This window comes from Aethalodelphis obliquidens, unplaced genomic scaffold (assembly GCF_003676395.1).
Source record: "Aethalodelphis obliquidens isolate GAN/ISIS:26980383/991018 unplaced genomic scaffold, ASM367639v1 scaffold96, whole genome shotgun sequence".
Taxonomy (NCBI): Eukaryota; Metazoa; Chordata; class Mammalia; order Artiodactyla; family Delphinidae; genus Aethalodelphis; species Aethalodelphis obliquidens.
In genome coordinates this window covers 2,324,247-2,348,816 of record NW_020838040.1, presented here as the reverse complement: position 1 = coordinate 2,348,816, position 24,570 = coordinate 2,324,247, and the positions used below count along the sequence as shown (strand labels likewise).

The 24,570-nt window shown below is 32.3% G+C and overlaps 1 protein-coding gene across 3 annotated transcripts in view; it reads left to right on the top strand.

The window, feature by feature from the left end:
• Positions 1 to 274: 274 nt before the first annotated feature.
• The window catches only part of LRRTM4 (leucine rich repeat transmembrane neuronal 4), an 882,815-nt gene continuing 858,519 nt past the window's right edge, over positions 275 to 24,570 (top strand). Inside the window, exons 1-3 of one of the 3 annotated variants that reach the window (XM_027095934.1) lie at positions 275 to 599; positions 943 to 1,022; positions 2,851 to 4,397. In XM_027095934.1, coding sequence (XP_026951735.1) covers positions 1,019 to 1,022; positions 2,851 to 4,397 — 1,551 coding nt within the window. In that variant the 5' untranslated portion in view covers positions 275 to 599; positions 943 to 1,018. Of the gene's footprint in view, positions 600 to 872; positions 1,023 to 2,850; positions 4,398 to 24,570 lie in introns of all 3 variants that reach the window. The other 2 variants (XM_027095933.1, XM_027095932.1) reach the window with 2 other exon arrangements.

Here is a 24,570-nt window from a genome sequence, read left to right as displayed (position 1 = left end):
ACAAAACAACATCAATAAAAATAAAACTGAAATTATTTCTGTTGTTAAAAAACATATATCCCCTGTGATATATGTAGAAAAAAATCAGGTCAAGGAAACTTTAAAAACTACTAATTGAATAATATTTAGAGATGCAGTATTTTACTTAATATTTGAAATCACTGAATGGAACTCTTTGGCATAAACCTTTCATAACATATATTATCGGAGAAAAAAAGTGATCCTGTGCCTTTAATTTCCCTTTCTGAGAGAGGGAAGGCTGCACACCACTGACAGGCTCACTTGTTCCTGTCTTTAATGTGCAATCTGTTTTCTCCAGCGGAGGGCACTCAGTGTATCACAAACTCAAGCATTAGCACCAACAAGCTCTGAGCAACATCAGTCTCTGGAAAGCCTTCTGAATTAGACAAGGCCTGCCTCTCAGCACAGCTACAAAACACTTTAAACCTGACCAGCTAAATGGATAAACCTAGCCTGCATAGCTTTTAAACTGGGGTATCATACAGCACAGGAGGCCTACTTGCTTGAAGAACTGAAAATCCAGAGGATGATTTGCTTTATCTGGGAATGGCAAAAGCCAGCACAATAAGGAATGCCAGGTATTCTGAAGATTTTCTTTTTCTTTTTCTTTTTTTTTCCTCTCTTTTTACAGAGAAGTTGGTTACCTTCGAGATGGGCTGTAGCTCTTTTGCACAGATTGCCAATTACTGCTGATGGGTCTCTGGTGAATTACACAATGATGCTCAGAGCCTAGAGGCCCTCCCCCCCCCCCCCACCGCTTCCTTCTCCCTGCCCCCCAACCCACTACGTGCTGATTTTTTTTTTTTTCCTATATGTATATATATATTTTTTGTCTGTCCCCTCTGGGGAAGTTTGTATGGGGCTACTAGCTGACATGTGGGATCAGAATGGTGTGAATGACAGCCGCACTGTATCATGAAGGTGGTGGTGGTTTCAACACGTGAGACCAAACAAGAAGAAAGCTGAGAGAGGGGGGAACCGTTTTGGATGACAAAGGATGGGTAAGTGAACTTTTGTTGTTTCCTTCTTAGTAAAGCTGATCCTCTTGGCTTCGTATTCTCAGTCGTGGCATTAGCTGATAAAAGACGGGAAAACAGGCAAAAAGCGGCAGCCTCGGAGTTTGCCAGTTGACTCACTATAGTTGCTATTATATTTTTAGATCATTTTCCTTTTTCTCGTTTTTTTAAACTGTAAATGCATAACATGGACTTAAACAGACTGGAGAAATATTTTTCAGACTGTCTCTTCCGAATGCGTATCCTGGCTTGGGAATTGAGCGTGAGATAAATGTTATGTTTCCTTCTATTTCTTGATAATATTAACCATGCTTGTATTTCTGGTTGCTGTCAGGAAGATTGTTAACACTTTACTGCGTGTGTGTAGGGGTGGGGTCATTACTTTATCAGAGGTCGCACAAGGGCTTGTTTGATTTTTGAGAATTTCCCTTGAACCCAGCTTCAAATTTTCCAGCAGTCATTTGCCAGTTTTTTTTTTTCAAGTGTGACTGGCTCCCCCCCCCCCCCACCCCTTTTTCCTGTCTGGGAGAGCTGGAATGTATTTCAATGAGTCTGTAGCTGGCAAGAGGACAGAGAGCAAGATTGGGTTTCAAATTTAAAAAAAAAAAAAACTCTTAACAGTAAAAGAAGTTTTTGTTTGTTTGTTTTGTTTTTTAAATTAGGGATTTGGCTGATTGCCTCTTGGTTAAAAACGTGAATATTTAAGATTAATAAAGAAACTGCAGCACAAGGTACTTTTTTTTCCCCTCACCGCTAAGAAATAATAAATCTACTGTTGATAGAGGAAAGAAGTCCTTTAACATGCTATGACTTGGAAATGCAGCATAAGTGCCAATAGATTGCAACTTTGCAGGTTTTCTGAAGTTAATGGAGGCTGGGGAGAAAAAAAAGTCGTGAGAAATTTGAACAGGTTGGGATAGGGGGGAAATAATACTCTGCTGTTTCTCTGCTTGTTTATCCTCCAAATTTGCAAAACCAACTGTGTTAAATATATCAGAAAAAAACTAGTGCTACCCAAGATTATTTTGTATTTTATGCAAATATTTAATAAGAATTTGATAGTCATAGCTTTGGAGTGTTCTGTGTTATTAGTAGTTAGGACACTGAGCCTGTGATCACTGAGCAGGAGAGCCTCAGTAGGAATCTCTTCCTGAACGTTGAGAGCATATATGCTTATTAACACATTGAGAGTACCTCCTGCTGTTACTAGTCTTCATACCATGCTTCACTGGCTGTTTATACTGGTCCCAGGGACATTTTTTCAGAGCTCCTATATGGTTATCTCATTATGCAATAAGGATGCAATTTCAAGCAAGGAGAACTTGGGTTACCTTGACAGTTTACTGAAGCTCCTTTGCCAAATCACAGCCTCTTTACTCAACTAAGAAAGATGTACAAGTACAGGGCTTACTAAGATACATTTTTCCCATTACCAGAAGACTTAGTACTCTTCCTTTTAGTACTGGTGTTCAATAGAGTGACTAGCCAAACACTGATGTTATTAAATGTCGCCATTATGTGATACGATAGCTTCGGTGTTTTTCAGTATTTGATGCACGTATGAACTCCTGAAACTCAGGAAGCTGTGCTTAGTTCTATGACACTGGCGATTTGGAAATCAAGGAAGAAAACATGAAACCTAAATAGCAAACATGCAACACTGAAGAAAATAAAGCTTTAAGTGTCAAATACATTGTTCTTAAATCAACTGTCCCATTACTACACTAGATGAAATGCCCCTGATATTGGTAAGCTGGTGGTGATTTACATTAATAGCTTTACAATGTGCATTTGTCTTCTTTTAATATTGTAGGTTTCCATTTAATTACGCAGCTGAGAGGCATGCGTGTAGTGCTAGTGCTACTTCCTACACTGCTGCTTGTTATGCTCACGGGGGCTCAGAAAGCTTGCCCAAAGAACTGCAGATGTGATGGCAAAATTGTGTACTGTGAGTCTCATGCTTTCACAGATATCCCTGAGAACATTTCTGGAGGATCACAAGGCTTATCATTAAGGTTCAACAGCATTCAGAAACTCAAATCCAATCAGTTTGCCAGCCTTAACCAGCTTATATGGCTTTATCTTGACCATAATTACATTAGCTCAGTGGATGAAGATGCATTTCAAGGGATCCGTAGACTGAAAGAATTAATTCTAAGCTCCAACAAAATTACCTATCTGCACAATAAAACATTTCACCCGGTTCCCAATCTCCGCAGTCTGGACCTCTCCTACAATAAGCTTCAGACATTGCAATCTGAACAATTTAAAGGCCTTCGGAAACTCATCATTTTGCACTTGAGATCTAACTCGTTAAAGACAGTGCCCATCAGAGTTTTTCAAGACTGTCGAAATCTCGACTTTCTGGATTTGGGTTATAATCGTCTTCGAAGCTTGTCCAGAAATGCTTTTGCTGGCCTGTTGAAGTTAAAAGAGCTCCACTTGGAGCACAATCAGTTTTCCAAGATCAACTTTGCTCATTTTCCACGTCTCTTCAACCTCCGCTCAATTTACTTACAATGGAACAGGATTCGCTCCATTAGCCAAGGCTTGACATGGACGTGGAGTTCCTTACACAACTTGGATTTATCAGGGAATGATATCCAAGGAATTGAGCCAGGCACATTTAAATGTTTGCCCAATTTGCAAAAATTGAATTTGGATTCCAACAAGCTTACCAACATCTCACAGGAAACTGTCAATGCGTGGATATCATTAATATCCATCACTTTGTCTGGGAATATGTGGGAATGCAGTCGGAGCATTTGTCCTCTATTTTATTGGCTTAAGAATTTTAAAGGAAATAAGGAAAGCACCATGATATGTGCAGGACCTAAGCATATCCAAGGTGAAAAGGTTAGTGATGCAGTGGAAACATATAATATCTGTTCTGAAGTCCAGGTGGTCAACACAGAAAAATCACAGCTTGTGCCCCAAACTCCCCAGAAGCCTTTAATTATCCCTAAACCGACAACCTCAAAATCTGACCCCAGCCAGTCCACTCTTGAAACACCAAGCCCTTCCCCAGGGTTTCAGATTCCTGGCACAGAGCAAGAGTATGAGCATGTTTCATTTCACAAAATTATTGCAGGGAGCGTGGCTCTCTTTCTTTCAGTGGCCATGATCCTCTTGGTAATCTATGTGTCTTGGAAACGCTACCCAGCCAGCATGAAACAACTTCAGCAACATTCTATTATGAAGAGGCGGCGGAAAAAGACCAGAGAGTCTGAAAGACAAATGAATTCCCCTTTACAGGAGTATTATGTGGACTACAAGCCTACAAACTCTGAGACCATGGATATATCGGTAAATGGATCTGGGCCCTGCACATATACCATCTCTGGCTCCAGGGAATGTGAGGTATGAACCATGATCCTCCTAAAAGCGTTTCTACTGTGGGAAAGGAGAGGTAAATGTTTGAAGCTCTAGAGGTATCTCTAATCACTAGAAAGAGTAATGACCCTTTTGCTTTTGGGTTTTGCTCAGTGTGAAAGGTTACTTAATTAAATTACAACCACCAGGAAATTGACTGCTTTTTTTTTTTTTTTCCTTAAATGGTTGAAACTTGAAGGAAGTTCATTCAAGGATGATATTAAGTTGGAATAAAGCACTATGTTAAAACATCTGTTTTTCAACAGTTTGTATACAGGGGTTGGACTTACAAACACACATACACACAAAACTCTTTTCATCCTAAAATTTATGTCTGGTTCTTGTTGTTTGACTTTTGTAATCAAGTAAAGAAGGAGGGGCCAGCTTAATTTAAAAACAAAGTGACTTTACCAAAATTCCAGGAGGTAATGAAGATTTAAACCAAAGAGCAATTTACCCAAGGGTTGATTTTGTTGTACATTTTTTAGTTTTAATTAAAGCATGCAGCAGAAATCTCATAGGGATAACTGCTTCTGTGTTACTTGCCATTTAGTTATTATACCAGCATAGAGAATGTCAGGCCTATTGTGTAATTGTATTAAGGCGTTTAAAGATGTGTTTTTTCCTCCTTTCCTTCCTTCCTGCCTTCCTGCCTTCCTTCCCTTATTTCTCCCTTCCTTTCTTTCTTTTCTTCCTTCCTCCTTTCCTTTCCTTTTTACTTTTTGTTTTTTTATTACTGGACATAGATCACTTTTCAAAGTTTTCTTAAGTGCTGGCTTTATGTATGTAATCAGAATGAAACTTAAATTCTACATTTTGGCTTTGTCCCTGGTAACTAAAATCAGGTCATGATGTTGTGGATGATTTAGCAATAACATAATGACAAACATAACAGGGACTGTTTGTCAGTGTTGCTGTCATCCCCAAAGACATAATGTGTATTCTTGTTAAACTAATCCAAAACTAAGTGATGCAAATAGTTATAAATAAAAAGAGAGAGATTTGGGTTCTGAGTATTTTCCCTTTCTGTAACAATCACCTCAAATGAAGGCATTTCATGTTATACTATTTTCATTTTCATGAGAATAAGTTTGGATCAGTGTCTGATTATTTAATTTTAAAGGTCATATATAGGAATGTGTTTATGAGTAGGAAAATGGTCACAGATTTCCAACTTGTTAATAAGTAATACTGGATGCAAATTATTCTTTACTTGGTAAAGTTGATCAAAAAGTGCAAAGACTGTGACTGCCTAGGCCTTGTTACAAGAATAAATTAGTAAAGAGAGGTAAAGTTCTGGCTCTGCGTCATCTTAGTATCCAATTTTACATGATTGCTTTTTTGAAAGAAAGTTTTAATGACAATTTAAAGACTTTGCCCTTTTTAATACTAGTTATAAGAGTTGAAAAATATAAATTGCTCTTTGATAATATATTCCCAAATCTTTCCATAATCCTAAACGCAGATGCTAATGAAAATGTTTTCAGACAAAGCACTGAGTCTGAAGTAATCTCCAGCTCAGTGTAATTTGGAATATGGAGCCATTCTTCGCAGAGTTCATTTTCTTCTCTTTTTGTTTGATTGAAAATAAGAAAAGTAATCCCAGACAAATTCCTGAAAGAAAGCTGTATGAGCAATTGCCCTTAAAAATTAAAGAGAATAAAAAAATTTATATAAAAGTCTAACAAGGATTGATGTTTCTATTGCAGGCTGACATTTATATAATATTTGTGAATATTAGTAAAACAAGTTCATCCTGCTTTATTCTAGATTTGTCTTCTATTTTGAGATCTTCTTAAAAACTAGTAATATAAAAATAAAAGGAAAATCCAGTCCCATTCATTCATTTTCTCTTAACGTTTATATTAGAATGGTGATTTTTATTTGTAAGAATCACCAAGAAATATTCTTAAAGAGCTAGCACTTCAGAACAAGTGGTTCTAAAACTTTTCCAGAGATCTTAAATTCCAGAGATTATCCTTTAAAGACCATAGGCATTACCATGATAGAAACAAAATAAAAACATATTTCATTCTGTAAAAAAGTGTTTAAAAATACATTTTGATATTATATGTGTTCTGTAGAGTGATGTTTATGGTCCTGAAATTGCAGTGACATTGTTGGGGTTGGGTGTGGCGTTACAGCATTAAGTAATGAAAAAATTAATTAAATGTTATAATGAAGCTATTGAGTTGAAATGGTAGCCCTACTGAAGTAGTCAAACTCTCCATGCCCTAAAAAGTAGAAAATGGTTGGCTATACATCTGAGATCATTAACTCCACTTCTGAGTGCTTGGGGTCCAATAAAGCTATGGGTTAAATGAATATTAACTTGTTTTGAAACACAAATACACAGAAACAAAGTGTAGCTGCCACTCCTCCTTTTTGTCAGTGTAATCAATGTTCAGTATATTACAGTTACAGATAGAAGTAAGAAATAAGGAAAAGTAGATTCTTAGAAATTGTTATGAAAACAATAATTTTCCCTTACTTCTTTGTCACCCCAGAGTAAAATTTCTCTTGTTGAGAAAACTTCTCTACAAAATGAAGCCAAAAGAGAGAATCGATTTGCCCAAGTTTATGACTTTTTAGGACAGTGGAGGTACGCAGAGTTTAGGTCTGGTGGTGTTTTGAGAAACCTCACGTATCAATAGCTTAGAAAAATAGTGAACCATTAATATATTTATAATACATTTTTGTGAGGTAGGTTTTTTATTCAAAACATCCAACTCTACCCAATAAAGCCATAAATATTTAACTAGAAAACTTAGCACCAAATGCTAATTTTCTAAGATAGTGCCTTGAAAAAAATTACATTAAATTGAAAATTTCACTTATATTGTTGCGGTTACCTTCAATTATCACAATCTAAATATAGTTAAAATAGTCATTTTGTCTATTTCCTTTGAGAAGAAAATAAAAATATTAACAGTCTTCCTTAGAATAATGTCTGTGAGCCACCACACACATCTAGCATGCAATTTATAAAGTAAATAATTTTGGCTCTGATCTTTATAAATTTAAAATTTTAAAGTTCCAAGTGCACATTATATGATAATAATCTGAAGGAGAATATCATAATAATTTAGGCAGTAAAACTTTCTTATATCTATAAAAGAGGGATAGAGTAGATAGCTATGAATAATTAATATGATATATGGCACAACTCCAATAGATAGATACATTTCAGTCATACTTTGAGTGGATCAGTGTGCTTGGTTGAACAGAATCATTTAATTTGTTCTCAATATGTGCTCAGAGAAGAGAACTTAAAACCAAAAGGATACAGCTTTGTCTAAAACTTAGTGCCACTGACAGAGAAAATTGCAAATACTTACTTTTGAAAATAGCTTGTGAAACTTTGGATAGCTTTAGCTCATAAAAAATTATAAGAATTATAAAGTTACTTCATTTTGCATAACAAATTTTTACTTAAAGATTATACAAAACAAAATTTTGAATACCTGGTTCTTCTAGGATATGTTTTATCAGCTGAAAATAGAAAGGACTTTTATAAAATTAGTAATTGTGAATATAAGCCAGGAGAGTTTGCCTTTTGAATTAAAAAAAAAATTGAAATTGGTAAAACCTTAACATGAATGAAAGTGGTCTCTAAAAAGATCCTGTGTTCAGAGTGTTTTAAAGAAGAAGTAATTAAAATATAAAGTTTAATGATCCCATAATGCTAATAGTGCTGTCATTAGGGAAATGGGAATATAGGTGACCCTAAGGTACATATTTTTCAAATATTTAGTATTTTGGTTACACTCTTCAAAATCAAGTAAAACAAAAATAAATTGGTTGTCATTTAGGGCTTATATTATTTCTTTCACTGCTGTGCAGTGGGTGGTATAGACCATTTCTAACAACTTATATTTATTGAAGGTATTAGGTCATATCCAAACTACTGATTTAAAGGGGAATATTAACTTCTTTCTACACTGTAGAAATTGACATTTTGAAGTATACTGAATGAATTTCCAATAACTAAAAATCATAATATACTCAAAGAGGATCCTAAGTGAAGCAGGCCCAGTATCACTGAGTTCAATACACTTTACTAATATAAAGCTGTAGAAAACAAAGTTAATTTTGGTGGCTGACTACTACTGTGTCATATTAAAATGTTACAAAATTGAAACTATACTTTGTGTATTTAAAGGAAGTCTATTTATGCTTGTGTGTGTGTGTGTGTGTGTGTGTGTGTGTACGTATATGTGTGTCTTTGTATTATGTAAGTAAGCGTATGTGCTCATATAGAGAAATAGAGGGAAAATATAAGTATATTTTGTTCATTTTGAACACTTGAAATACTAATAATAAAATCTTGGGTCATGGTGACTGGAATTTGTTACTTAGGAAAATGCTTCTTAAGAATAAATGTTTAATCATCTCTAAAATTATATGTATCTTATGTCTAGATAGTCTAGCGTTCGTTTTTGAAAAAACAGAATTTATACTACACATTACCATTTTTGCTGTGACTTTGGGTGAGTCATTTCATTTCTCTGTGAACCATCATTGAATGAGTGTAATTCAACTAGTGCAATATATCCCAACTCAAATCATTCCTCAGAATAGTCAACTTTGGAAAATCTTAGTGGTCATTCCCAGGACTACAAAAGCAAGATGGGATGTGGAGGAAAAACTGAGCTATTTATATTCATTGTCAATGAGGAGAGAGAGCACTTCTTGAGTTACTAAAACACAACATGCTCAGGTGAAAAGCCATACAATGTCTTTATGTTTGAAGGCAAAATATATTACACACATGCACACATGTGAGCGCACACACACACTTATATGTCTTCGAAATTCTTCCAAATAACTAGTTATTTTGAAAGCATTTAAAATATGACTTTAAAAAATCTATGGTCTAAATTTGATCCAACTAAATTTCATTCATGAATACAATTTTTATTAGTCTTCAGATAGTACTGGTGAAGAGTGACAGCTGCCAAGAAGGCCCAGCATGGCTAATTTAGGACAGGTTTTAAACTGACAATAAACAGTTCAATTCCTTTTTCTAGATTTAGCTCGTATTAGCATCTCATGAACAAGTTTTTAATAATTGGTTGCTCTCTAAATCCCCAAGTTGAGAAGTCTGACTCTTAGGAATGGATAGCTTTTGACACACCCCGTAATCTTTAGATGATTCCAGAATTTTTCATCCTGTGACTTTTCTATATTCAGTAAAATCTAGTAATTCTAGTTCTCAATAATTACATTTATAGATAGCTCTATGCTTTGGAAGTTGCTTGGGAATATTAGCATTGGGTACTTGGTGACTCATCAGAATTTTCATGTCTCTAGAGTTTCATGAATCACTAAATCAAAGTGAAACACTAGCAACCTGTATATCACCAGTTTTGAAGTTTTGAAAAATTTACTCTGTCTTTTGATCAGTGAAAAGCATAAAAGAGATGCCGAATATGTTTCAAAAATTAAAACTGCTGTTTATATTACCCAAAAAACTACCATTCATTGAGTCAGTTTAATAATATCTCAATATTCTTAAAATGAAAGAGAAATTGTGAGGGTATTTTTCTCATGCACTCCGTAAGCCATTAAAATGTTAACTGTTAGTTAAGGAAGATTGAGAAAAAGCACAGTATTTCCTATGATATCAGAATCACTGGCTTTTTAATAAACTGCTTTAATATGCTTGAAACTGCTCTATAGGTGTAAAGGATGTGAGTTATACTCCTGCTAAGTGGTTTAAAAATAATGCTTCCACCATCAAGAGAAATTAGGGTCCTTTAAAAGTAAGACATTTGACTTTAAGTCAAATCTTACACATTATAATACTTGTAAAGTTTGGGAATGAAATGACAGCAAAGCAAATACACATTAATAAAAGGTTAAAGTAAGGGTGAGAATATAAAATTTTCAGAAAAAATCATGTCCAAAAATTATGAACAACCTTGACTAAAAAAAAAAAAAAAATTGAATAAAACTGATGCCTCGAAATCAGATAAACAATAAACATGTGCATAACTAAATAAGATTATGATATTTAGCATTACTGTCTGTACATGGAAATGAGATATCTTTTAATATTATATAAATGGTATTCTTAAACATACATAAAAAAGTAACTTTGAAATATAATTACATTTAAACAACCATGTACAATTAAACACCCGTATATCCCACATAAATATTTCTGAAGTACTGAAATATATGTTGTAAACAGATAGTAGATTAATATATATTATAGTTTTGAATAAACCCCATTCTTTACTAACTTGACCAGTCCCCATAAATTGCCTCAAATATAAACATTTGGAGGAAACATTAAAAAATTTAATGGCATCAAAATAACTTTATTTTTCTTTTCTCATTGCCTCAATGTATCATGATGGTTTTCTGAATTTTTGGACATCCACACAGCTTCTCTCTCCTTTATTTCAGTCTTTCATATATTCATTGAATTCTCAGACTTTAGAGTTAGGGGTAAAGATGTAATAATTAAACCTAGCAAGAAGGGTCATCTCTTTTGATTTTCCTTTTATTTAAAAAAAAATGTAAAGTCTTCTAGTAGAAAAAAGTAAGGTACAATAAACATGTTTGTCACTTTGATTTTTAGAAGAGAAGTTTAAAGAAAGAGTAACTATAATATCAAAACAAAACTTCCTAAACAAATTTATAATTATCATTTTTATCTACTATTTCAGTTGTTAGGATCTTCAAATCTCATTGAATTATAAAAACTAAAAAATGTATTAGGTTTTACAATATATTTGAATTTTTGAAACAGACAAGCTAAAATGAGTATAGATGGATTTTTTTAAGAAAACTCACTGTTTTTTAGCATCTCAGTAGGCAAATGTATTCCAGAACAGAAATATATAATGTTATGAATTGATTCCATTTTGAGGTTATTTTTAATGTTAGAGCAAAACCATATAGACACTAATTTTGGAATACCAAATGATACAAAGAGGGAAAATGCTTGAAATCGTTTTATTTTGGAAAGTCAATACTACTTAATTCATCTTCACTGTATGTTTTCATTTTAAAAGATAATGATTGCTGTTTTGCTGCCTTCTTTTAAAATTAAATATCATCAGATAAATCATTGAAATTATACTGATTTTATTAAAAGAAACAAACAAGAAACAATCTTTGGGTATAAATTCTATGCTTGCTTTTTCAATTCCTCCTTCCTCCCTCAAGTCACATTTACTGAAAGTTTTTTTTTTTTCATTTTCTGCTGCAGATCTAATTATTTCCTGTGCTAGGAATTATTAAAAGTTGATTTCTTGTTTCCTTTAACAGATTCCTATTAAATACATTTATGTGCAAATGAAGCCTTGAAAATATTGGTTGTTTGTTTCAGCATAAAGTTGATCATGATGGATTTCACTATTCGATATTTATTATTTTAAATCGAGACCAGCTATTGTTAAATATTCCTAATAAGACTAAAAAAAAGAAAATAATAGAAATATAAGTTAATTATGTCTGAATCTTTTTTGGTATGGTCTCCATAGATGAAATATTGTTATTTTCTTCTGTGTTTATAGGTCTGAAAAAGTAATAGCAGAGAGGTCAGCCTTAAAGTACTTTAGGTTGATAGTCAAACCACAACATGGACCAAAATTGCATTTATCCAGTGGTTAGATCAAGGGGTAAAAAAGAGGTCTCAGAGATTTGCTTTACTTTTGTAATACTGGACAAGTAAATATATATCTGACCTTTCTGTGATATAATTTTTCCATCTATTGAACTCGGATAATAACTTTCCAACTAACTTGTTGAAATGATTAATGAGCCTATTCGGAAACCACTCTGAACTCCTCCATAAAAAAGTTTCAGTGTATATATAAATTATTACTAGCCATAAGCCCTACTGTCTAATGAAAAATGCAAAATACAATGTGGCTGTATTATTTTCATTGTTATTATTAGTTATAATGATGGTTATAATACTCCCTGATGTAGAAACAAGTGTTGTAGTTACATTTTTCATAAAGTGAATAATAAACCTGAATTTTCAGTCCCTTGTCTGAGCTGTAATTTAGTTTGGGTACCTGACACACTGATATTTAAATAGTACCTCAGGGTTTGTAAAATACTTCCTTGGCTGAATACTTTTTCATGTTTCAAAGAAAGCAGCATTTACAATTATTTTATTGGTATTAATTCTAAAGAAGAAATGGGTTATAGAAACAACTTATAAGTTTCCAATCTGATCAAGTATTGCCCTTCAGCTCATTTTCTTATCAAATGGAGGCAGTTTTAATTTCCCCAAAGTGTTTATGCATGACAAGTGGGAATTTTCAAATAATACATAGGGTATTCTTATTGAATAAGTTAATATGTGATTTTAAGAACCGGATATTTATCTAGTATATACGTATATACATACACACACACATATATTTAATGCTTTGATGTGAATAGTATTTTGGTTGAATATAATATGAGCTCTTATTTTTGCATAAATATATGGTTATGTAATTCCTATTATTTATGATATACTTAAAAGTGAAATACATTTAAATTTTCACATGGACTATTATCGTGTGCTGTAAAATAGAGGGCACCACTGGTACAAGTCCTTTACTAAAACAAGCAGGCTGTAGATAAAGAAAAATGCTAGCATTGCTAGAGAAGACAGTAAGTTGTTTTCTTTGTGATTGGAAAGACAGAATTATTCCAAATTGGAAATTCTGCCAGTTGATGAATGTTTCTTCCAATTATGTATTCTAGAATTAGGGAAGTAACCACATAATGGGGTCACAGATGCACTGGACCCACTGTGAAATGGATCTGAACCAAAACTCCATTGATTTCATGAGCCTCTACTCTGATCAGGGGACCACAATGATGTTTTGGATCTCCAGGATTAGTGTCCCTTCAGAGTTGATGTCCCCAGTAATCCACAAAAATATGATTACTTCACTTTCCCCAATGCACAGTCACCTTGGTAAATAGCTGTATGTAAATGTATTGTGATTCAAGTTAGACGTCTGTCCACTTGACCTAGCAGTCTTCCACTTATACAGACTAAGAATTTAGTAGACTGCTCCTGTACTTTTTTCAAAGGACACCATAGTTAAACAGACAACATCATAGGTGTCTTTTGAATCAAACTACATTGATTACTACTTTAACTCTACTGTCCCATATGGTAACCATGCCCATCTTGTCTTGGCACTAGACCTGTGCCACCCAAGAATCTCAATTTTCACATTGCATTTAGGGATGCCAATTCAGTGGTAGCTGTTCCCACTGTAATTTCTGTCCTGCAGTGAAGAGTGACAAGAGAGACATTAACCCTGAACTTACTTTTTTCAATCTCTTTCCCCTCTCCAGTTGCCAGGCTGTCAATCAATTTTATCATCTTGGAATATGGTCCACAGTGTTCTAACCAGATTTTCTTTAGTTTTTGAGAATTACTGCTTAGACTCCAATCTAGAAATGTAAAAGAAAAGAGAATATAAAATGTAAATATAAAATTCTGACTTTTTGCAATTCATAATTCTTTGAGCTCTCTATCCACTCATGGTCTATCTATCTTTTCTCAAATGATTAGAGGATAAGAGATGATTTAAAATGAATATTCCAACTATTTCCTCTTTAATTTTGGCATAACACCTTCCTTGAGAATGTGCATACAGTTTTCCTCCAAAACGTGAAGATTGGCAAGGATCATTGGCCTAGAAAGAAGATAGCATCCATTCTCTTTCTCATTGTGTTTCTTAGTGAGAATTAATTGGAACATGGTCATCAATTGTGTAAGCAAATATACTATTTTATTAATGTTGTCAAACTATTATTATTCTATTGATAGTAAACAAAGAGATAATCTTATTCTAAAATATGAACAAGTATAATTTTGTGGATTAACCTGACATGTTCTTATTTTTTTTATTTTCTAATTTTAAATGAATGCTTTGTTTAGGAAATGTTGAAAATATGAGATTATTTACAAAAATAAGCAAGAAATTATCAAAAAATCCCACTACACAGAGATAATACTTTAAATACTCTGCTACATTTACATCTAATAATATGCACAGATATGTGTATGTGGGTGTTTATACAATTAATTTAGCATTGAAAACTGTAGCATAGATTACATAAAGTATACTGTTACTTTAAAATTAACATTTTGTGATGAATAGAGTCACTTTTAAAAATACTATTTTTGAAATTACATCCCTAAAGTGTCATATTTTACTTACACTTCCCTTTTTTGTTGAACATTTATGATGCTTTTTTGCACGTTATAAATATTTCTTCAATGGCTTCCTCATCTAGATAGATTCCTAGAAGATAAAATTCATAGCCAAAAGAATGAAAACGTTAAATTTAACTCATGTCACCAAATTACTCTCTCAAAAATATATACCTATTTGTATTACCACATGAACTGTACAAGAGTTATTTTCCCACATATACACCAACATTATTTATCTTTTTTTTAAGAAGTTGGCAATTTTTTTAGTGTTTAATATTTATGTCTTTAGGCTGTAGAATTTTTTTTCTGTGTATTTTGTGTTATTGGATTTCTTATTTTGAAATATGGTATATAAATAGTCTGTGGTGTCAACAATAATACTAGTTTTCATTATGTATTTTTACATTGCTTTTATTTTTAGAAAGACCTTTTCCATCCTGCAAGGAAACATTTACTATGTTTTGATCACTCCTTCAATAATTTTATTTTTATATTTATTTCTTTAATCTACCTACAATATCCTTTAGTATATCACGTGAAACATGGAGCTAATTTGTTTTTTATCACTAAAGAATTATGACAAATGTGTTTTACCATTTTAATGTAGAATTTTCATATATTTGCATCATTTTTGTGTTTTCTATCTTCTTCCCATGGGTTCATTCTCTATTCTTATATCAGAATCATATGTTTACATTTTTATAGTTTTTAAGTATATTTTTAAATTTTTATAAGTGTGTCTTTACTCCTGCTGCTAAATTCCACATATATATTTTTAATTGTCTTGTTCATTCATCACTGTTTTTATTTGAAATAAAATTTCGCATCTTTCTCTCTTTGTCTCTTTTTTTCTGGTGCTCACACATACAACATACACACATACACAATATTTTGACTGGGATTATGTGGATTGATTAATTCATTTGGAAATAATTGAAATATCTACAGTTATCAAAAAGAAATGCTATAAATGTTATGGCATAAAAATGGCATAGAGTTCCATTTATATTATCTATTTCTTACGTCCTCGATAAACATGAGCTGATTTGCTTTTTATTATGATTCTAATATGTATATAAACACACACACACACACACATATATATATATGCATGTATAATTATTATCAATATTTTGACCAAGTCCTTAATTTCAGTAGATTGTTATTTTTTTTGAAATTTCTGGTTCAAAAATAATTTTGTAAAGAAAAAAATGTATTAGCTTTCTAATAGCTACATTTCTTATTTACTTATTTTTCTATATTGTATTGTCTGAATCTTCTAGAATAATGTTACACGATTATGGTGATCTGGAGCAAAATTTTTTTTTCTAATTGTGACACAGACTGTCTCCTGTGTTTTTGTACATTTTATCATTCTATTTATTCATTCACTTATTTATTCAACAAAAATGTATTGTATACCTACATTAGTATCTGTTAACACTGGGCTCAGTGCTGTGTTTACAGTAGTGGATAAAATACTTTGTTTTAGGTAAAAATTTATTTATCACATTTTTCATACCTATAGTCTCATTTATAAAATACACATTTATCAGGATGGACGTTAAGTATTACTTAGTGACTTTTTGGCACTTCGTTTTTCTCTTTTTATGAGTTCTGTATTTTTCCCCACCTTTTAGTTATTCATTTTATGAATTACATACTTTTATTTCCTAATGTTAAAAGTTATTTGCAATTCTGGAATACATTATGGTTGTTTCTTTCATAATATATTTCCTAGATCAGTTCTCATTGTGTCTACTTTTGTTTGCAATTTTTAAATCTCTCTTAACTAATAAGGGAACTCAAAATTATGCTCTCTTTATCAGTTGTCACATTTATTATCTTTTTTCTAGCTCTGAAATGGTTAAAATAATATGGACATGATCTTTTCCTTGAAATTTATAAAATATTCCCCAAAAACTGCCTTCATGGTTCTCTTTTTGGATATAATACTGAGAAAATGGTACAAATTTTTATCCAGTTTTTTTTTTTTTTGCCTTTTTGTGCCCTTGAATCAGAATGTTGAATTAGATTTCTTAGAAAAATACTCATTTCATTGAAAATGTAACATATATAATGATTTATATAATAATTACATTTTCTTAAACATCTTCTCTAGTCATGTATTTGTTCATTCAGTCTCTGTGGACCACTATACTAGAAACTGTAAATGAGGCAGTTGAGTTTCTTCAATCCATATTCTAATAATCCAGAATAAAGTCATTAAAGTATTAGATGTACTTTTTTAAATTCCTTAATGATGTATAACTTCTCTAGTTGTACTTTTTTGTATTTTAGTTTTGTTAATTTATTCTTGTTCATAATTGCTGAAGGTTTTCAGATTTACTGTTTTCTTAAAAGAACTTGAGCAGCATTACCTTCAAACTACAGGAAATTATATCAATGTTTTACTTCCCATGGTATAATATCATCTATATATGAATGAATCCCTCCACCAATACTATCTGACATTCTAAGTTATTTTACCTTATCATTCTTATCTTACATTTCACTGCCTTATATAGCCAAATTATTTCTTTAATCCATAAGGGGTTGGCAACATATTTCTGGAAAGGACCAGATAGTAAATATTTTAGACTTTGTGGGCTATATGGTCTCTGTCACAACTACTTTACCCTGCCATTGTAGCATGAAAGCAACCATAGAAAATATATAAAAGAAGAACACATCTGTGTCCCAATAAAACCTTTTTTGCAAAAAACAGGCAGCAGCTGGATTTGGCTCATGTCTTATAATTTGCTGACTCCTAATCTAGATCATTTTAAACATGCCTGGGTCTTAACACTCAAAAATAAACAGTATATACTTTTTTCCTAACCTGATACCTTCTTCTACTACTGCCCTATCTTAGTCCTCTCCTTCATAGAAAATCTTGTCATAAGATTCTGTCCCAGTCTATATTTCCTCATCAATCTCTCAATTCTTCAACCCGCTACAATCTGTCATCAGAGCTTATCAAGCCATAGAAAGAGCTCTTGCTAAATTTGCCACTGACTTCATTATCACTAAATTCTATGCCCTTATTAAAATTCTTTGCTTCACTATGATATCTCAGTAACATTCAACACTGGGTCTTTTCTTCCTTCTTTAAATGTTTTCCTTTCCAGAATTCTGTAATCAGATCATTTCCTCTTCATTCCAACATATCCTTTTCCATTTCCTTTGTAAGCTCAACCTGAATATTATGTTTCGCTAAGGCTCTTTCCTTGCATCTCCTCTTATACCACTATATTCTCTCTCTCTCTGTCTCAATAATCACATTTACATATGCAGCATACATTACCATTTACTTACTAACAATAAATAAGTTATTCCTTTATTTCTTGACCTCTTCCCTGCGTTCCCCACATGTATACCAATTTCCTATTTGACATCTAAATTCAATTATAGAAGAGTACCTTAATCCCATTTCCAAACAAAATCATGGTCTTTCTTTCTCAACCTGTTTTCCTTTTGCTGGTTCTTGTCTTGTGAATGAAGCTACCCACTTCTGTAAGTCAGAATCATAGGAACCATCCTTGACTCCATCCTCACTCTTACATTCCATAAACAAATCACCATGAAGTCCTGCTGGTTTTACCTCTTGAGTATCTCTCAAATCCATCCATTCCTCTCTATTTTTACTATTGCCAATTTTGTCCTATTTAGTCTCCCTAGCTCAGCTAGGAGCTGATTTATTCTCTAAACTGAATACAAGGAGCATCGTTCAAAACAAAAGCTGATCATGTCACCATCCTCCTTTATTTCGAGCAATTTGGTGGAGTCCTGTTCTTTGGATGAAAATTAAAACCCTTAACATGACCTTAAAAACCCTGAATGATCTGGCCCTTCCTTCACAGATCCTTCTCACATCACACTCCTGTTTGCTCTCAAATCTCCATCCAAAGAAGCCTCCTTTCACTTATCCTCTGACAAGGTCATTCTATAAGCCCAGCCCTAGATGCTACTCACTCTACTTAGTTAATTCCTATCCATCACCTCCTCAGGAAGCCATTGTTGAAATCCTTATTGTCAAACCACAAGATTTAATTCTTCCTCGCTCTCACTTATTTTTAATAATGATTTGATTAACATCTTCCAATTCTATTTGAATCTACTGTATCCAAGGAAAGGTAATATATGACTGTTTTTGTTTGACTTTTATCTCCAATGCTTTACTCCATACATTGTATAGAAGAGGAATGTCATAAATGTTTACTGAAAGAATAAATAAGTGCATTCCCAAATTTTACTTCTCTTTACTTTCTGCCTTTTAAAAATAGACTCCCTCCTTTGAAAAGTCACTTTATAAATTCTTCTCTTGAAAAACTAGTAGTTTTTCATTATTTAAAGTTCAAAACTGTAGATTACGATATAGATTTGGTGTAGCTCACTTTTAATGAGTTTTCTCATCTTATTATGTCTATGTTCAAGATGACAAAATACATAAGGACAAAAGCAAGAAAATATATATAACTGTGTTTATATATATAACTTTATTTACCATTTTCCTAGCATTTTGTATATTTTTGCATTTTTGTATATTTTATTCTATAATAAAATTAATAGAAGCAAATTGTTTATAATCTGCCATTTTTATTTACTCTATTGTGAGCATATAAAGCATCTACCTACAGCATAATTTAGTTAGTGCATAATACTGTATATTATTTTACTGTACACGGGTTATAATTTTGTTTTGGTGGTTGTTTCAAAATTTTTGGAATAAACACATTTAAGATGACCACCCTTGCACTTATGTCTTTCTAAATATACTTAATGATTACAGTTTTATATTAAAATTTCAAACCGTCTTATCCAACATTTAAAAAAAATTGGTAGTGATCTGTTATAATTTAGATCAAAAGGTTTTTTGTTGTTTTTTAAGATTCACCATTTTGATTACGAATGATACCCATAATATCTTACATTTGTTTGACATTTGTATATTTTACTTTCTGTATATTATGTTCATTTGCTTTGCCAATTCATAATTCTTATTGACTTCTGTAGGTTTTTGGGTTTTTTTTTTTTACTTCTATAGGTTTTAAATTAATTTATTAATCTTTTAGCTTTTATAAAAGTCACAGATGTTTTTCTCGGCACTTGTTATTCATCTTTTAATGATTTCAGGTGGGACTTTGATTGTATAATTAGAAAATTAATTTCACATAATTAAATTACTGTATGTTTTATTTTATGGTTTCTGCCTTTTTTTATATAGTACAAAAGTTATCTCCAGAAATATTAAATAAATATTCATTCTGTTATCCTCTAATAGCTTCATGGTTTTATTTTTTGCATGCAAATCATTAATTCAACTTTTTGTTGTCAAAATTTTACCTAGTTCCACAAACTCATTTGTTATTTACTCACCGTTATGAAATGTTCTATTTGTTAACCTGCAAAGCATTAAATACTTATAGATACATATATTAAAACTATATGCATATATATTTATGTGCTATATGCATGGATTATGTTTTCACATATATGTTTCCATATATATACAAATATATATGAATACACATGCTCTTCTATTAAACTTTTAATTTTCCTAATAATTTTATCCTAGTCTTTATTTAACATAATCAGTTGAATTACATTTCATTGTTCATATTTTTAAAATATTCTGGCTATAATTTTGAGTTTCTATACTTAATTATAAAAGTCACTATATATAATATAGTATATGTATACCTATACATATATAGTATTATATATGTATACATTTATTATTATATATAATATACATTATATTTTATATATATATATATTTTTTCAGCTACCTTGCTTTCTATTGCCTTTTAACCTCTCCAAAATCATATTCTAGAAATAAATCACTGTTAACTCTTTACTCTGTATTCTTTTGGATATTTTCTGTGCATATATAAATGAATATGTTTTTCTCCTCGTATATTATACTACCTGTAATGATCTAAATTATGTTTGTATGCTTTTGGCTTTGTTTCATGTAATATATCTTGGACATTTCTCCATGAAGACAAATAAAGATCTACCTCTTTATTTTTAGTTAACTAAAATGATTCTCTAGTGGAAGACAAGTGAGATGTTTGAAAACATGGAAATGAACTTTAGAATTATTATGTCAGTACCATAATAAAATTTATTTGATACTTTTATTGGAATTGTGTTATTTTTAAAGAATAATTTGGAGTGCATTAATACCTTTTAAATTCTAAATCTTCATCATCTTGAGATATGATAAAACTCTACTTTTGTTAACTTATATCTGAGTTAAGTAAACAGTGAAACACTAAAATATTTTGCATATGGGAGAAAATTTATTTTATATGTGTTACAATTACAGTTAACCTTTGAAGGCCAGTTTGAACTGCTTGGGTCCACTTATCCGTGGATATATTTCAATAGTAAATAATACAATACTACACGGTCCATGGTTGATTGCATCTGATGATGCTGAGGAACTGCAAATACAGAGAGCCAGCTATAAATTACAGACAGATTAACCCCTGCATTGTTCAAAGTCAACTGTATTTTATTTTTGTTCCTAATATGTACATGATGAATTTTCCTTTATCGATATTTTCTACCTGTTTTTTGCTATCATCCACCTAATCCATGTTTGTGTGTGTATGTAGGAGTGGGGGTTGTATTTTTTTATGGGCCTATTACAACCAAAAACAATACTATTCCAAATGTTAATTCCAATTGTGTTTCAGTATATTTTCTTTGGTTTAATAAATAGGACATTCTTCATTATCCATTATCTCTTAACTCTCCCAACTGTTAAAATTTGCATCATTTATTTTCATCAAACTTCTAAACTGATGCTGACCAGTTAGGAAGCTCAACAGTTTGCCTCCCTCTCATCTTCACAATAGTCTGAGGAGGAAAATCATTACTGTAGATGATTTGGACAAAAACCTAGAATGTTCAAAGTGATAGAGCAGTGTTATAGTGGTTAATAAAAACTCCTCTGCAGGAAGGGGCTGCAATAAGGTGGCCTGGCAGCAATTCTCAAATGAGAGTGTTTCTACTCTGAGGGAGTAGACTTAGACACGTTGCTCTGAGTAATATCACTTTCTTCTTTAGTATATTCTATTAGGCTTCTTCTAGCACTTGTAATCTTTTGGGTGGAGCTACCAAGAGAGCCAAAATAAGCATATAAGTTTGTGCCAAAATATTAGGAATCTTCTGTTTAAATTTGCCCATGGGTTGCATTTAATGAAACCTAGGCAAACTCAGGTGTCTTCAAGGGCAAGAGAGATTATATGAAGAAATATGTATGAATAAATAAGGATTAGGAATTAGTGGGACTATGGAAACCTACAGTGACATGGGCAGACTATGTAGCCTATGTCAACTGTTTTCTTATCTATAAAATAATGAGACAATTAACATCGGGCAGGCTCAGGTAAGTATGTAGAGAACTAGAACTAGGAATACTTTCCTCAGGGACTTGTAAATGCTGAAGTATGGATATTTTCATACTCTTTCCCCCCAAAAAAAACCTCCTAAAGTAGAAAATGATCTACTAGAGTGTTATTCAACCTCAGCACTATTGATATTTGGGGTCAGATATTTGGTGTTAGCAGGAGGTAGATCTGACCTGAGCATCATAGGAGACATGTCTGGCCTGATCCATAAGAAACCAGCAGCAACACCCACTCTCCAGTTGTGACAACTAACTGTATCTCCAGATATTGTTAAATGACCCCCTGGGAAAAGGGAAGTAACATCAGCTATGGTTGAGAACCACTGATGTAGCACATAGGATTTGGTCTTGGAGAGATAAGAATACATTTCTGTAGCCAAGAAAAGTTCACTAGTGATCCTCAAACTTCAAAATCTTGATGTCATCTGCATGGAGCAAGGGGTAATCTAAGAAGAGATGGGTAGGTAACTCTAAAGTAAACTCAGGCTCACATCAAAATTGAGAGAATTTCTATGTCAAGCTTTTAACAAAGTGATATCAGGATTTTGGTGATGACAGGAATGATATGCTTTGTTTTATTGTGACTCTTATACAAGGTTAAAGGACTAATAGGTGTCTACAGAAAAATGGTAACAGTCCTGTTTCAGGAAAGAATGAGAAGAAATGAATGGTTTTGCTGCCACCATAGTAGTAGTGTAGTGTAAACCTAGAGAATTTTGCATGAGGAGAGGCAATGTTGGGAGAAGTAAGTACATGATAGCTCTTGTCAGAACTTGTCAGCCTTGTCAGCCACAAGGCTCCTGAGTAATTGGGTTTGGGAAACACAAATAGCACCAATCAGGTCTAACAATATTTAATGCATAAATATTAGTTAGGCATCAGTGAATTTAAGACTATGACTTTGTTTGACCATCATATACATGGAAAGGGGAAACAACATAATAAAAGATTTTCTACTCTCAGTTCAAAGTTGGAAGACCTGAAAAGCAAGAATCAAGGGGGAAACTGAAAAGCAAATAAAAGGTTTTGAACACACCAAATGAAAATGTGTAGGAGAAACTAACCTCAGTAAAAACTTGGGGACTGGCAGAGGCATTTCTGTAATTTTCTACAATCTCTAAGAAGATAGTTTTTCACAAGACTTGCTCTATTAGAGGAAACAATTTTCATGGATGGTAGAATTTCCCCCTATTAAATGAGAGAGATATGGTTAAACTCTTGATGAAAGATTTCTTCCAGTTGATTTTGAGGCTCACAAGTAATGAAATCTGAACAAATGCCATAGACTGACTAGTACCATGGAGAGGCTGAAATTAAAAAGAAAATGATATTTTTTTCTTCTCCCTTTAGGAATATTTTGTAGTTAAAAAGACCTAGGCTCTAACACTAGCCCTGCCATGTTTAGCTCTGGAATCATGGGCAGACTTTGAAGCTATGTCAACCTGTTTTCTTATCTATAAAATAATGATACCATTTGTACCTGATAAGTTTATATGAAGATGCCCTATAGTAAAGGACATAACATAGTCTCTGGCACACAGTGAGTGTTCTTAACAAATGGTAGCTATTGTTGTGATAGTGTTATTATGCATGTAATATCCTCCCTCTTTATTCATGTCACTAATTTTTGGTTAAGTCTATTACTGTTACCAACTATTTAAGCATATTACAGAATATGTGGTGCCATTTTGGAATAAGACATTATATAATATAAAAAAGATTATATATTTTATTTCTCTATATTCATATATAAAATTCTTTATAAATTCATATTCAGAAACATATATGTATGCATATATATAGAGAGAGAGAGAAAGAGAGAGAGAGCGAGAGCAAGAGAGAGAGAGAGAGAATGTGTGTTTGGGTGTGTGTGTGCATGAATGTGGATATAGATCTGGACTTGAAACATTTTGTCTTCTTGACTGCTTGAAGCTATAGAAAAGTGCTACATAGGGGATATCTGGTAGAAGATCCTGACTATAAGCTCTGGAAAAAAATTCAAAATTACAGCAAGTACTTATGGGAAATTGCAGTGATAAATGCCTATATTGTAAAAGAAGAAATGTCTCATAATAATGACCTCAGCTTATACCTTAATAAACTAGAAAAAAAAAGAGCAGATAAAATCCAAAGTAAACAGAAATACATAATTAATAAAGGTAGAAGTTGAAATCAATCAAATAAAAAGGTATAAAAATAATAAAGGAAATTATTCTTTGAGCAAAGCAATACAGTTGATTAAATGCTAATCATATTGATCTGCAAAAAAAACAAAAAACAAAAAATGAGAGAGAGCAAAACACGAATATCAGTATCATGAATGAGAGAGGTGGAATCACACCAGTTTCTAAAGATATTAAAAGCAAAGTAAGGGAATATTATAAACTTCTTTTTGAAATTAATTTGATAACTTAGATATAATTAACAAATTCCTTGAAAGACGCAAGCTAAAAGAGTTTACTCAAGAAGGTAACCTAAATATCTTTACGTCTATTAAAGAAATAAAATAAGTACCACAAATGAAACTCCAGGTGTAGATGGCATCA